The sequence below is a fragment of the Mobula hypostoma genome, chromosome 5 (genome assembly GCF_963921235.1).
Source record: "Mobula hypostoma chromosome 5, sMobHyp1.1, whole genome shotgun sequence".
Taxonomy (NCBI): Eukaryota; Metazoa; Chordata; class Chondrichthyes; order Myliobatiformes; family Myliobatidae; genus Mobula; species Mobula hypostoma.
In genome coordinates this window covers 4951253-4964774 of record NC_086101.1, presented here as the reverse complement: position 1 = coordinate 4964774, position 13522 = coordinate 4951253, and the positions used below count along the sequence as shown (strand labels likewise).

Below are 13522 nucleotides of genomic sequence, written 5' to 3'. Positions count from 1 at the left end.
GGTTGACATGACAATAAAAGCAACTTGACTTGACTTGAAAACTTGCCCTTCACATCTCCTTTGAAATTACCTCTCTGGTATTAAATATTTCTAGGTGATGATAGAGATCTAGAAGATTATAAGGCTAGCAGGAAGGAGCTTAAGAATGAAATTAGGAGAGCCAGAAGGAGCCATGAGAAGGCCTTGGCGAGTAGGATTAAGGAAAACCCCAAGGCATTCTACAAATATGTGAAGAGCAAGAGGATAAGACATGACAAGACCAATCAAGTGTGACAGTGGAAAAGCGTGTATGGAACTGGAGGAGATAGCAGAGGTACTTAATTAATACTTTGCTTCAGTGTTCACTACGGAAAAGGATCTTGGCAATTGTAGGGTTGACTTACAGCGGACTGAAAAGCTTGAGCATGTAGATATTAACAAAAAGGTTGTGCTGGAGCTTTTGAAAAGCGTCATGTTGGATAAGTCACCAGGACCGGACAAGATAGATAGATAGATATACTTTATTGATCCCGAGGGAAACTGGGTTTCGTTACAGCCGCGCCAACCAAGAATAGAGTATAAATATAGCAATACAAAAACCACAAACAATCAAACAATAATATGCAAACTATGCCAGATGGAAATAAGTCCAGGACCAGCCTATTGGCGCAGGGTGTCTGACCTTCCACGGGAGGAGTTGCAAAGTTCAGTGGCCACAGGCAGGAACGACCTCCCGTGACGCCCCGTGTTGTATCTCGGTGGAAGACAGGCTTCTGTGGGAGGTGAAGGAGGAGATTGCTGAGCCTCTAGTGATGATCCTTGAATCATCAATGGGGACGGGAGAGGTTCCAGAGGATTGGAGGGTTGTAGATGTTGTTCCCTTATTCAAGAAAGGGAGTAGAGATAGCCCAGGAAATTATAGACCGGTGAGTCTTACTTCAGTGGTTTGTAAGTTGATGGAGAAGGTCCTGAGAGGCAGGATTTATGAACATTTGGAGAGGGATAATATGATTAGGAATAGACAGCATGGCTTTGTGAAAGGCAGGTCGTGCCTTTCGAGCTTGATTGAATTTTTTGAGGATGTGACTAAACACATTGAAGGTAGAGCAGTAGATGTAGTGTATATGGATTTCAGCAAGGCATTTGATAAGATACCCCATGCAAGGCTTATTGAGAAAGTAAGGAATCATGGGATTCAAGGGGACATTGTTTTGTGAATCCAGAACTGGCTTGCCCACAGAAGGCAAAGAGTGGTTGTAGACGGGTCATATTCTGCATGGAGGTCGGTGACCAGTGGAGTGCCTCAGGGATCTGTTCTGGGACCCTTACTCTTCATGATTTTTATAAATGACCTGGATGAGGAAGTGGAGGGATGGGTTAGCAAAGTAGCTGATGACAAAAAGATTGGGGGTGTTGTGGATAGTCTGGAGGGTTGTCACAGGTTACAGTGGGACATTGATAGGATGCAAAACTGAGCTGAGAAGTTGCAGATAGAGTTCAACCCAGATAAGTGTGAAGTGGTTCATTCTGGTAGGTCAAATATGATGGCAGAATATGGTATTAATGGTAAGACTCTTGGCAGTGTGGAGGATCAGAGTGATCTTGGGGTGCGAGTCCATAGGGCACTCAAAGCAGCTGCGCAGGTTGACTCTGGGGTTAAGAAGGCATACGGTGTATTGGCCTTCATCAATCGTGGGATTGAGTTTAGGAGCCGAGAGGTAATGTTGCAGCTATATAGGACCCTAGTCAGACCCCACTTGGTGTACTGTGCTCAGTTCTGGTCGCCTCACTACAGGGAGGATGTGGAAGCCATAGAAAGGGTGCAGAGGAGATTTACAAGGATGTTGCCTGGATTGGGGAGCATGCCTTATGAGAATAGGTTGAGTGAACTTGGGTTTTTCTCCTTGGAGCGATGGAGCATGAGAGGTGACCTGATAGAGATGTATAAGATGATGAGAGGCATTGATCGTGTGGGTAGTCAGAGGCTTTTCCCCAGGGCTGAAATGACTAACATGAGAGGGCACAGTTTTAAGGTGCTGGGGAATAGGTACAGAGATGTCAGGGGTAAGTTTTTTACACAGAGAGTGGTGAGTGCGTGGAATGGGCGGCCGGCGGCTGCGGTGGAGGTGGATACAATAGGGTCTTTTAAAAGACTCCTGGACAGGTACATGGAGCTCAGAAAAATAGAGGGCAATGGGTAACCCTAGGTAATTTCTACAGTAAGGACATGTTTGGGCTGAAGGGCCCGTATTGTGCTGTAGGTTTTCTATGTTTCTACCCTGAGGAAAAGATACTGTCTCTATCTGTGCCTCTCACAATTGTATAATCCTCCATCAGGTCTCCCCTCAGCCTCCGCTGCTCCAGAGAAAACAACTCGAGTTTTTCTGCCCTCTCGTTAGAGCACACGCCCTCTAAACCAGGCAGCATCCTGGTAAACCTCTTGTGCGCCCTCTCCAAAGCCCCATTCCTACAGTGGGGTGACCAGAACCGTGTGCAATACTTCAGATGCGGCTTAATAAGAGTTTTATAAAGCTGAAACGGAGTATCTTGGTTGGGAGTTGCTTTACTATGGGTTGGCAGGTATTCAACAGGCCAAATAGCCTCCTCCTTTGACCATTCTCTGTGTCTGGGTGCTTTGGAATTGGGTGGTTATTACTCTGAGAGTCGGCCTGGAGTTAGGAAAACTCCCGCACAGACGGGAGGTGTCCAGCATCGCCCGGGAGCCATAACTGCTGGTTCAGCTCAGGAGGGGTGGGGATCGGTACTCTCCCCACTCAACAATGCGGCTGATTCCCACTGCAGGGACTGTCACTTCCACAGGCTGATACATGGAGTCTGAATATTAGTCACAAGACCAGAGTTAGGTCAGTTGGCCCATTGCGTCTGCTTCCCCATTCCATCATGGCTGATTTATTGTCCCTCTCAACCCCATTCTCCTGCCTTCTCCCCGTAACCTCTGACATCCTGACTAATGAAGAACCTGTCAACCTCCGCTTTAAATACACTCAATAACTTGACCTCCACAGCCGTCTGTGGCAACGAATTCCACAGATTCACCACCCTCGGGCTGAAGAAATTCCTCCTCATCTCCATTCTAAAGGGACGTCCCTCTATTCTGAGGCAGTGCCCTCATGACCTAGGCTCACCCCGCTATGGGAGACATGCTCTCCTCATCCACTTTATCTAGACCAACCTTTCTCAACCCTTTTTGTCCTGGAGGAACCTTGAAATAGCTTTCGGGTCTCAGGGAACCTCTGTGTACAAAAGAAGTGGCAGTTGGAGTTCAACCCAGAGAAGTGTGAGGTGGTACACTTTGGAAGGACAAACTCCAAGGCAGAGTACAAAGTAAACGGCAGGATACTTGGTAGTGTGGAGGAGCAGAGGGATCTCGGGGTACATGTCCACAGATCCCTGAAAGTTGCCTCACAGGTGGATAGGGTAGTTAAGAAAGCTTATGGGGTGTTAGCTTTCGTAAGTCGAGGGATAGAGTTTAAGAGTCGCGATGTGATGATGCAGCTCTATAAAACTCTGGTTAGGCCACACTTGGAGTACTGTGTCCAGTTCTGGTCAGCTCACTATAGGAAGGATGTGGAAGCATTGGAAAGGGTACAGAGGAGATTTACCAGGATGCTGCCTGGTTTAGAAAGTATGCATTATGATCAGAGATTAAGGAAGCTAGGGCTTTACTCTTTGGAGAGAAGGAGGATGAGAGGAGACATGATAGAGGTGTACAAGATAATAAGAGGAATAGATAGAGTGGATAGCCAGAGCCTCTTCCCCAGGGCACCACTGCTCAATACAAGAGGACGTGGCTTTAAGGTAAGGGGTGGGAAGTTCAAGGGGGATATTAGAGGAAGGTTTTTTACTCAGAGAGTGGTTGGTGCGTGGAATGCACTGCCTGAGTCAGTGGTGGAGGCAGATACACTGGTGAAGTTTAAGAGACTACTAGACAAGTATACGGAGAAATTTAAGTTGGGGGCTTATATGGGAGGCAGGGTTTAAGGGTCGGCACTACATTGTAGGGCGAAGGGCCTGTACTGTGCTGTACTATTCTATGTTCTATAAAAGATTATATCTACAGCTCACAGTACATTACAGTGATCAGTAAATTGTAGATACAATAATTCAAAAATAATTGCCAATACTTTTTTAGAGGATGAATTTTTAGCCAACTTTTCTTGAAAAGAAAACAGATAGTTAAAGTTAGCTTACCTTTCTTGAAATTAATCTTTCTTTCCCTTTCATAAATTTTGAAAACTCAAAAGACAAACATAATAAATTTCTGTTAAATAACTGGTTTAAGCCGAAATGAGATTTAATTTTTCCAGAGGTAGGCTCAGTGGATTTAATTTAAATAAAGGTTGTAAATTGATTTTAATTAAAACTATATGCAACATGAAAATTTATTGACAATGTTGAATAGTGAAGTTACTAAAAACCATAAGCCAAAGCAATATGAATGAAAATATAGCCTAAGGCACAATTTTATACAAAACTTTGAAAAAACATTTTCTTACTCAGTGACATGGCTGAAGTAGGTTCAAATATAGGCCCAGCATGTGAAACCTCTGCTTGTATTTTGCTGCACAAATACTCAATTCTGGGTTGCACTTGAGATAAGCACACACGGATTTCACCTTCAACTGTAATGAAACGATCTCTATCCTTGCTCTTGATGCTTGTTCAACAAAAAAAGCTTGCTCACACATGTTAGAAGTTGAAAACTGCAGCAAAATATTCATTGCTTTCCTATGAATGGCAAGATACTCTTCTTTCACAGAAATCCAGAACTTGTCCAGGGGCAGGTCAGTAAATCTCATCTTGAGTGCATGATCAGACTGCAGCTCACAAAGTTCTTCCTCTGCTCTTGACGTTCTCAGGCTGAGCAGAAGATTCAGAGAAAGGGTTCCTCACCCCATACACTTGTGTTGAAAGGGAGGAAAAATGCTGTTTAATTTTGTTCTGAAGTTATTCCAGGTGGTTTTCAATAAGACTCCAGACTTTTTGATAACCTTCCTCACTCTCAACCCCAAACAGCACTGGAAACATTTCAAGATTCCTTTTGCAACATGATTGCTCCAAAGATTCTCTTTTGTTTTAAATCCAAGAATCTTCTCACTTGAAGTCAAAATATTTTCTCCATGGCCTTGCAGAGACTTGTTCAACTGGTTCAGACTGTATGATGAAAAATGTCTGCTAAGTGGGTTAGTTTGTGCAGCCATTCTTCATCTTCAAAGCACTCAGCAAAATCTGGCCGACTATTTTCCTGAAAGTCCTCCTGCAATTCACCTTTCAGCACAAATACCCTGTTGAGAACTTTTCCACTGCTAAGCCACTGGATTTCTGTCTGTAGCAGGAGATCGGTCTGCTCTTTGTTTAGGTTTTCACACAGTCTTTTAAACATTCTCAACTCTTTGTTTAATAAGGTTAACCATTTTTGTAGCATCGTCCAGAACTTCGCTCATTTCATCTCCAAGAGTTTCTGACATCAGCACCCCTCTGTGAGGAAGACAATGTGTTGTGACAACGTCAGGATTTTCTTTTTTTATAAGAGAAACTAAACCTCTCACAGAGCCAACCATTGATGGGGCACCACCAGGACAGATGCCAACACAGTTCCTCCAAGACAGACCTTTTGTTTCCAGATATGAAACAAAACATTAAGTACATCTTGGCCTTTGATTGTTTCAGTCAGCTGTTTGCAACAGAAAGTTTTCTTGAATTGCACCATCATTTACAAATTTTACAAATGATATAATAGGTTTCAATGGGTACATTTAATGTCAGAGAAATGTATATAATATACATCCTGAAACTCTTTTATACATCCATGAAAACAGAGAAGTGCCCCAAAGTATAGAGTATGAATGACAGTTAAATGTTAGAATCCCAAACCCCCCAGCTCCCCCTCCCACACATAAGCAGCAGCAAAGCAATGACCCCCAGCAGAAAAGCATCTGCGCTCCCCCCCACCGAGCACTCAAGCGTGCAGCAAAGCACCAATAAAGACAAAGACTTGCAGTACCCCAAAGACTATTCTTTCACCCTGTAATTTGACATAACACAGGCTCTGTCTCTTTCACCAATAAGGGAAAAAGAAGTGTCCACGTTTCACAGCGAGAGGGGAGACATAACAAAGAAACTTGCTGATTTATGGTGTTAGAAGTGACCATTGGTGAAATCTGTTGACTCATCAATGTGGATAAAGGAGCTGTTGTTTTTCAGTTTATCACACAAAAACTTCAGCATCATGTGACATGTCATCAATACGTCAACTTATTGTACTGTTTGAGAGTGAAACCCTTTCAATTTCTCACACTGCATCTTGGCCTAGCATTTTACCCACAATAATTTTACATGCTGGCATTATTAGGTTCTTACCAACTGTGTGACTTTTCCTTTTCTTGGTAATAAGTTCTGTTACTAAATAAATAATTTCCTGGATATTTTTACTGGCTGTGATTTTATTAACAAAATTTTTACTCTGTTTTCAGATTCCAACAGCAGTTTAAAATAATCAGCACTTTTATGAGTCATATGGCTGTGATTTGTAGTTAAGTGTCTTTTCAATTTTGCTGGAGCCATTGCTACATTTGTAAGTTGTTTGCCACAGACTAGGCACAATGGAATAGGATAATTTGGATCACCAGTCCATGTAAAACCCATTGATAAGCAGTTTTCATTGTAAAGACTGACTTTTTGTGTCCGTTGTTGCACTACTGCAGTGAAGTGACTCGGAAGATTGTAATTCTTCATCATTAACCTCATCAGAATTGTCTGTAGGCGTAGTCATCGAATCCTTCTCTTCCGTATCACACCTCCCCTTCAAAAATTGCCTCACTGAGCCGTCTTTAGAATGAATATTTCCCTCCAACTTTCTACTACAGCGGTAGATTTTGTTTGCTCCCATAAGTCAGTCGGTGGCTCATAAGGGGAAGTTGGGAAAGGTAATTTGGGGCGGAGAGGCTGACGTCACAGCAGAAGTTGGGCGAGTCTATTCAAAGCTCAGAAAACACACTTCACGCTCCTCATCAGCCTACCATCCTCCCTCTGTGTAATACAGTGTTCACCAATTACCACCCTACCGTCCTCCCCTCTGTGTAATACAGTGTTCACCAATTACCACCCTATCATCCTCCCCTCTGTGTAATACAGCGCTAACCAATTATCACCCTACCATCCTCCCCTGCGTAATACAGCGCTAACCAATTATCACCCACCATCCTCCCCTCTGTGTAATACAGTGTTCACCAATTATCACCCACCATCCTCCCCTCTGTGTAATAGTGTTCACCAATTATCACCCTACCATCCTCCCCCCTGTGTAATACATCACTCACCAATTATCACCCTACCATCCTCCCCCCTGTGTAATACATCACTCACCAATTATCACCCACCATCCTCCCCTCTGTGTAATACAGTGTTCACCAATTATCACCCTACCATCCTCCCCCCTGTGTAATACATCACTCACCAATTATCACCCTACCATCCTCCCCTCTGTGTAATACAGTGTTCACCAATTATCACCCCACCATCCTCCCCTCTGTGTAATACAGCGGTAACTAATTATCACCCTACCAACCTCCCCTCTGTGTAATACAGCGGTAACTAATTATCACCCTACCATCCTCCCCTCTGTGTGGTACAGCAATCACCAATTAACACCCTACCACCCTCCCCTCTGTGTAATACAGCGCTCACCAATTATCTGCCTACCATCCTCCCCTCTGTGTGATACAGCAATCACCATCAATCTATTCTCCTCCCCTCTGATGGGAACCGCGGAGAGGAGGTTTAGATAGAGTTGGCGCGGAGAGGGGGTTTAGATAGAGTGGGCGCGGAGAGGGGGTTTAGATAGGGTGGGCGCGGAGAGGGGGTTTAGATAGGGTGGGCGCGGAGAGGGGGTTTAGATAGGGTGGGCTCGGAGAGGGGGTTTAGATAGGGTGGGCGTGGAGAGGGGGTTTGGATAGGGTGGGCGTGGAGAGGGGGTTTAGATAGGGTGAGCGTGGAGAGGGGGTTTAGATAGAGTGGGCGTGGAGAGGGGGTTTAGATAGAGTGGGCGTGGAGAGGGGGTTTAGATAGAGTGGGTGTGGAGAGGAGGTTTAGATAGAGTGGGCGCGGAGAGGAGGTTTAGATAGAGTGGGCGCGGAGAGGGGGTTTAGATAGGGTGGGCGCGGAGAGGGGGTTTAGATTGAGTGGGCGCGGAGAGGGGGTTTAGATAGAGTGGGTGCGGAGAGGGGGTTTAGATAGAGTGGGTGCGGAGAGGGGGTTTAGATAGAGTGGGTGTGGAGAGGGGGTTTAGATAGAGTGGGTGTGGAGAGGAGGTTTCCTATAGTGGGGGGGGGGTCCAGGACCAGAGGACACACCCTCAGAATAGAAGGACATCCCATTAGAACGATTGGCAATAGGTGCAGGAGTAGGCCATTCGGCCCTTCGAGCCAGCACCACCATTCACTGTGATCATGGCTGATCATCCACAATCAGTACCCTGTTCCTGCCTTCTTCCCATATCCCTTGTCTCTGCTATCATTAAGAGCTCTATCTAACTCTTTTTGAAAGCAACCAGACAATTGGCCTCCACTGCCCTCTGAGGCAGAGCATTCCACAGATCCACAACTCTCCGGGTGAAAAAGTTTTTCCTCTAAACTAGCCACTTGCCAAAACAGAGATGAAGGGGACTTTCTTTAGCCAGTGGGTGGTGAATCTGTGGAGGTCAAATGACTGGGTGTATTTAAAGTGGAGGTTGATAGGTTCTCAATTAGTCAGGGTGTCAAAAGTTGCAAGGGTTGAGAGGGATAATAAATCAGACCAGAGTTGCTGGGCTGGTTGGCCGAATTCTGTTCCCGTGTTTTATGGTCTAATATGGTGGGGGAGGGCCTGTTCATCTGTGGTTCTGGCATGTGGGGGTGGGGTAGGGCGGTAGACGAACAGGGTGGGTTGGCTGTAAAACTCAACACAGACTAGATGGGCCAAATGGCTAGTTTGACTGCTGTTGTTTTCCATTTGCCCCATCAAGGTCAGTGCTGAGTCCAGGGGGCTGGAGGAGCACGTCTGCCTCGGTCAGTGCTCGGTCACGCCGCACGTTTCCACGGCTCAGCCGAGTGGTGGCCGGGTCGGGGGGTCCCGCCCTCAGGAGGCACTCGGTCAAGGGTCAAAGTGCAAGTGTGACTGCAGCGTTGAGCCATGCGGGACGGCGGGCGAGCAGTGGGAGGCCAGACCCCGGGCACCAACGCTGGACCTGGTCACAGTAAGTATATAGACTCAAAGCAAAGAACTGTACGGCACAGAAACCGACCATTCAGCCCAGAACGTTGTGCTGTTCCAATTAAATTAAATGGCCAGAACTCATCCCTTCTGCCTACACAATGTCCACATCCTTCTATTTTCTTCACATTCATGCACTTATCTAAACGTCTCTTAAAAGTCCCTGAAATATCTGCCTCTCCCACCACCTCAGGCAGTGCATTCCAGACACCCACCACTCTCTGTGTAAAAAAAAAACTTGCCCCTCACATCTCCTTTGAAATTACCCCCTCACCTTACCCTCTGGTACCAGACATTTCCACCCTGTCTGCCTACTCTATCTATCCCTCTTATAATATTATAAAACTCTATCAGATCTCCCTCGGCCTCCACCAGTGTAGAAAACATGTTTGTCCAGCCTCTCATGATAGCACGTGCCCTCTAAACCAGGCAGCAGCCTGGCAAACCTCTTCTGCACCCTCTCCAAAGCCTCAGCATCCTTCCCATAGTGGGGAGACCAGAAGCGTACATGGTACTCCAGATGTGGCTAGCTGGAGTTTTATAAAGCTGCAACCTAACTTCCTGATGAAGCTCCCAGTGCCGCGGACGCAGACGCACTGGGTCCGGTGCCTGGGACACAGCACGGGGGGGGTGAAGGCTGATGCAAACAACAGTGGCCCGTATCAAGTTTAGATTGGGACAGGCTGTTTTCTGGCAAAGGTGTACTTGGTAAGTGGGAGGTCTTCAGAAGTGAAATTGAGAGAACAGAGTTTGTATGTTCCTGTCAGAATAAACGGGAAAGATAGCAGGTTTAGAGAGATATTGAGGCCCTGGTTATGTAAAACAAGGAAGTGTATTGCAGGTGTAGATAGCAAGGAACAAATGAGGTGCGTCAGTATAACAAATGCAACAGAGCGCTGGAGGAGGAAATCAGGAGGGCTGAAAGAACATAAGAACATATGAAGTAGGAGCAGGAGTAGGCCACCTGGTCTGTCGAAACACCAAATCCCCTCAAACTTGCAATTAAATATAGCTGCTGTGATCTCTTCTTCATAATTACACCAATATGTTGGGCTCAGGGTAGAACTTCGGAGATGTTGGCATTTAATGAGACCATGGCTGGTTTGGCCGTGGACTCAACTCCATCTCCCTCCCTTTTCCCCAAAATCCTTAATTCCGCTAAATCCGTCTTTAATAAATTTAATGAGGTACCTCTACTGCTTCCTGCAGCTGAGAGTCCCATAGGCTCACGCCTCTCTTGGAAAAGCAATCTCTCTTCATCTCTATCCTAAATTTATTCCTTGAACCTTGAGGTTGTGTCCCCTTGTTCTAGAACATTGAACATAGAAATGTGCAGTGCATTACAGGCCCTTCGGCCCTCAATGTTGTACCGACCATGTAACTACTCTCAAGACTGCCTAGAATTACCCCAGCACATTGCCATCTATTTTTCTAAGCTCCATGAATCTATCTAAGACTCTCATAAAAGACTATTGTTCTAGTCTAGGCATATGCATAGGCATTGGCTAGGCATAGCTCAAATACCATCTATAAATTTGCTGATGATACAACCATCGTTGGTAGAATCTCAGGTGGTGACGAGAGGGTGTACAGGACTGAGATATGCCAACTAGTGGAGTGGTGCCACAGCAACAACCTGGCACTCAACGTCAGTGAGACGAAAGAGCAGATTGTGGATTTCAGGAAGGGTAAGACGAAGGAACACATATCAATCCTCGTAGAGGGATCGGAAGTGGAGAGAGTGAGCAGCTTCAAGTTCCTGGGTGTCAAGATCTGTGAGGATCTAACCTGGTCTCAACATATCGATGTAGTCATAAAGAAGGCAAGATAGCCGCTATACTTTATTAGGGGTTTGAAGAGATTTGGCATGTCAACAAATACACTCAGAAACTTCTATAGTTGTACCGTGGAGAGCATTCTGACAGGCTGCATCACTGTCTGGTATGGAGGGACTACTGCACAGGACCGAAAGAAGCTGCAGAAGGTTGTAAATCTAGTGGGCTCCATCTTGGGTACTAGCCTACAAAGTACCCAGGACATCTTCAGGGAGCGGTGTCTCAGAAAGGCAACGTCCATTATTAAGGACCTCCAGCACCCAGGGCATGCCCTTTTCTCACTGTTACCATCAGGTAGGAGATACAGAAGCCTGAAGGCACACACTCAGTGATTCAGGAACAGCTTCTTCCCCTCTGCCATCCGATTCCTAAATGGACATTGAATCTTTGGACACTACCTCACATTTTTTTAATAGTCAGTATTCCTGTTTTTACATGTTTTTCAAAAATCTATTCAATATACATAATTTATTTACTTGTTTATTTATCACTTTTTATTTTATTTATTACTATTTTTTCTGGATTATGTATTGCATTGAACTGCTGCTGCTCAGTTAACAAATTTCACGTCACATGTCGGTGATAATAAACCTGATTCTGATTCTGATTCTGACTTACCAATGGAAATAACTTTCCTGTCTCTATCTCTTCCATAATGAAATGCTTCTATATGATCTCCCCTTGTGAATTCTTAACTCCAGAGAATATAGTGACTCAAACTCTCCTGGCAGAATCCTCTCTCCACCATCAACCTGGTGAACCTCCTCTGCACCAGGTCCAAAGCCAATATATATCTTTCCCCCCAGTAAGGAGGTAAGGGTGGGATGTTGGAACCAAGGTGGGAAGAAGAGGTTGGCAGAGGACCGGGGATGGGAGGGGGGAAGAAGAGGGCAGTTCAGGGCAGAAGAGACAGGAGGACAATGACAATGGAGGTCAAGCAAGTATAGGAGAGGAGGGTGGGGAAGGGAGATCCAGGGAGGGGGATGGTGGAGGGAAATGTGGAGAATGAGGTGAGGGTGGAGGAAGGAGATCAGAGGAGGAGGGTGGGTAGGGAGGTAGGAGAGCTGGCCCACTGTAGAAAGGAAACATTTAACTGGACGATGTGGATGTACGGTGGAGGATGTAGGAAAACTGGGGACCAGAGACAGGTCATCACTCCTGGGAAAAACCTGCAGTGGCTGGGGAACTGATGTTCCCTCGAGCTTCTTCGGTCCGCCTGCCGGAGAGGGCTGGATCTCCTGATGCCCCCCATTCGGTCTGACTTCCCCCTTTCAGGCTGGAGATGTAACACCTCATATCGTCCAACCTGATGGCACAACAATCGATTTCTCTAACCTCTGTTCATACCCCACCCCATTCACTCTTCTTCCATTCCCCTTTCTGGTTCACCTCTCGCCCCTCCTCATCTGCCCATCTCCTCCCTCTGGTTCACTTTCACCCTCGGTCCACTCTCCTCTCCTATCAGATTCCTCATTCTTCCAGCTCTTCCACCTATCACCCCCAGCTTCTTACTTTATCTCCCCCCCCCACTCACCTGGCCTCACCTATTGGCTGCCAGCTGGTACAACTCCCCACTGCCCCCACCACCTTATTCTGGCTTCCTCCCCCCTCCTTTCCAGCCATGGTGAAGGCTCTTGGCCCAAAACGTTGACTGTTTATTCGTTCCCACAGATGCTGCCTGGCCAGCTGAGTACCTGCAGCATTTTGTGTGTTTTACCGAGGATTTCCAGCACCTGTTTATGATGGTCCTTTCCTCCCCCTCTCCATCCCCTCTCCTCCTACAACCCTCCTCAATGTCTCCACAGTTCCTCCTAGCCCCCTCTCCTTCCACTCTGGTCACTTTTCTTCACTTCCCACCCTCTCCTTTGTAGTGTTATTTATCATAAGACATAGGAGCAGAATTAGGCCATTCAGCCCATCAATACTGCTCCACCATTCCATCGCGGCTGATTTATTATCCCTCTGAACCCCACTTTCCTGCCTTCTCCCGTAACCTTTGATGTCCTGACTAATCAATAATCTTATCAACCTCCACTTTAAATATACCCAATGACTTGGCCTCCTCAGCCGTTTGTGGCAATGAATTCCACAGATTCACCACCCTCTGGCTAAAGAAATTCCTCCTCATCTCTGTTCAAATGGATGTCTCTCAATTCTGAGGCTGTGCCCTCTGGTCCTAGACTACCCCACAATAGGAAACATCCTCTCCACATCCACTCTATCTGTGGTCCTAGACTACCCCACTACAGGAAACATCCTCTCCACATCCACTCTATCTGTGTCCTCTGGTCCTAGACTCCCCCACTATAGGAAACGTCCTCTCCACGTCCACTCTATCTGTGTCCTCTGGTCCTAGACTCCCCCACCATAGGAAACATCCTTTCCACATCCACTCTATCTGTGTCCTCTGGTCCTAGACTCCCCTGCCATAGGAAATA

At 46.2% G+C, this 13522-nt stretch overlaps 1 protein-coding gene across 3 annotated transcripts in view; it reads left to right on the top strand.

Annotated features, from left to right (window-relative positions):
• LOC134346516 (olfactomedin-like protein 2A) overlaps nt 1-13522 on the top strand; it is a 43695-nt gene that overhangs the window by 2568 nt on the left and 27605 nt on the right. Inside the window, exons 2-3 of one of the 3 annotated variants that reach the window (XM_063047915.1) lie at nt 95-313; nt 9002-9232. In XM_063047915.1, the coding sequence (XP_062903985.1) occupies nt 251-313; nt 9002-9232 (294 nt within the window). In that variant the 5' untranslated portion in view covers nt 95-250. Of the gene's footprint in view, nt 1-94; nt 314-9001; nt 9233-13522 lie in introns of those variants that run through there. The other 2 variants (XM_063047914.1, XM_063047916.1) reach the window with 2 other exon arrangements.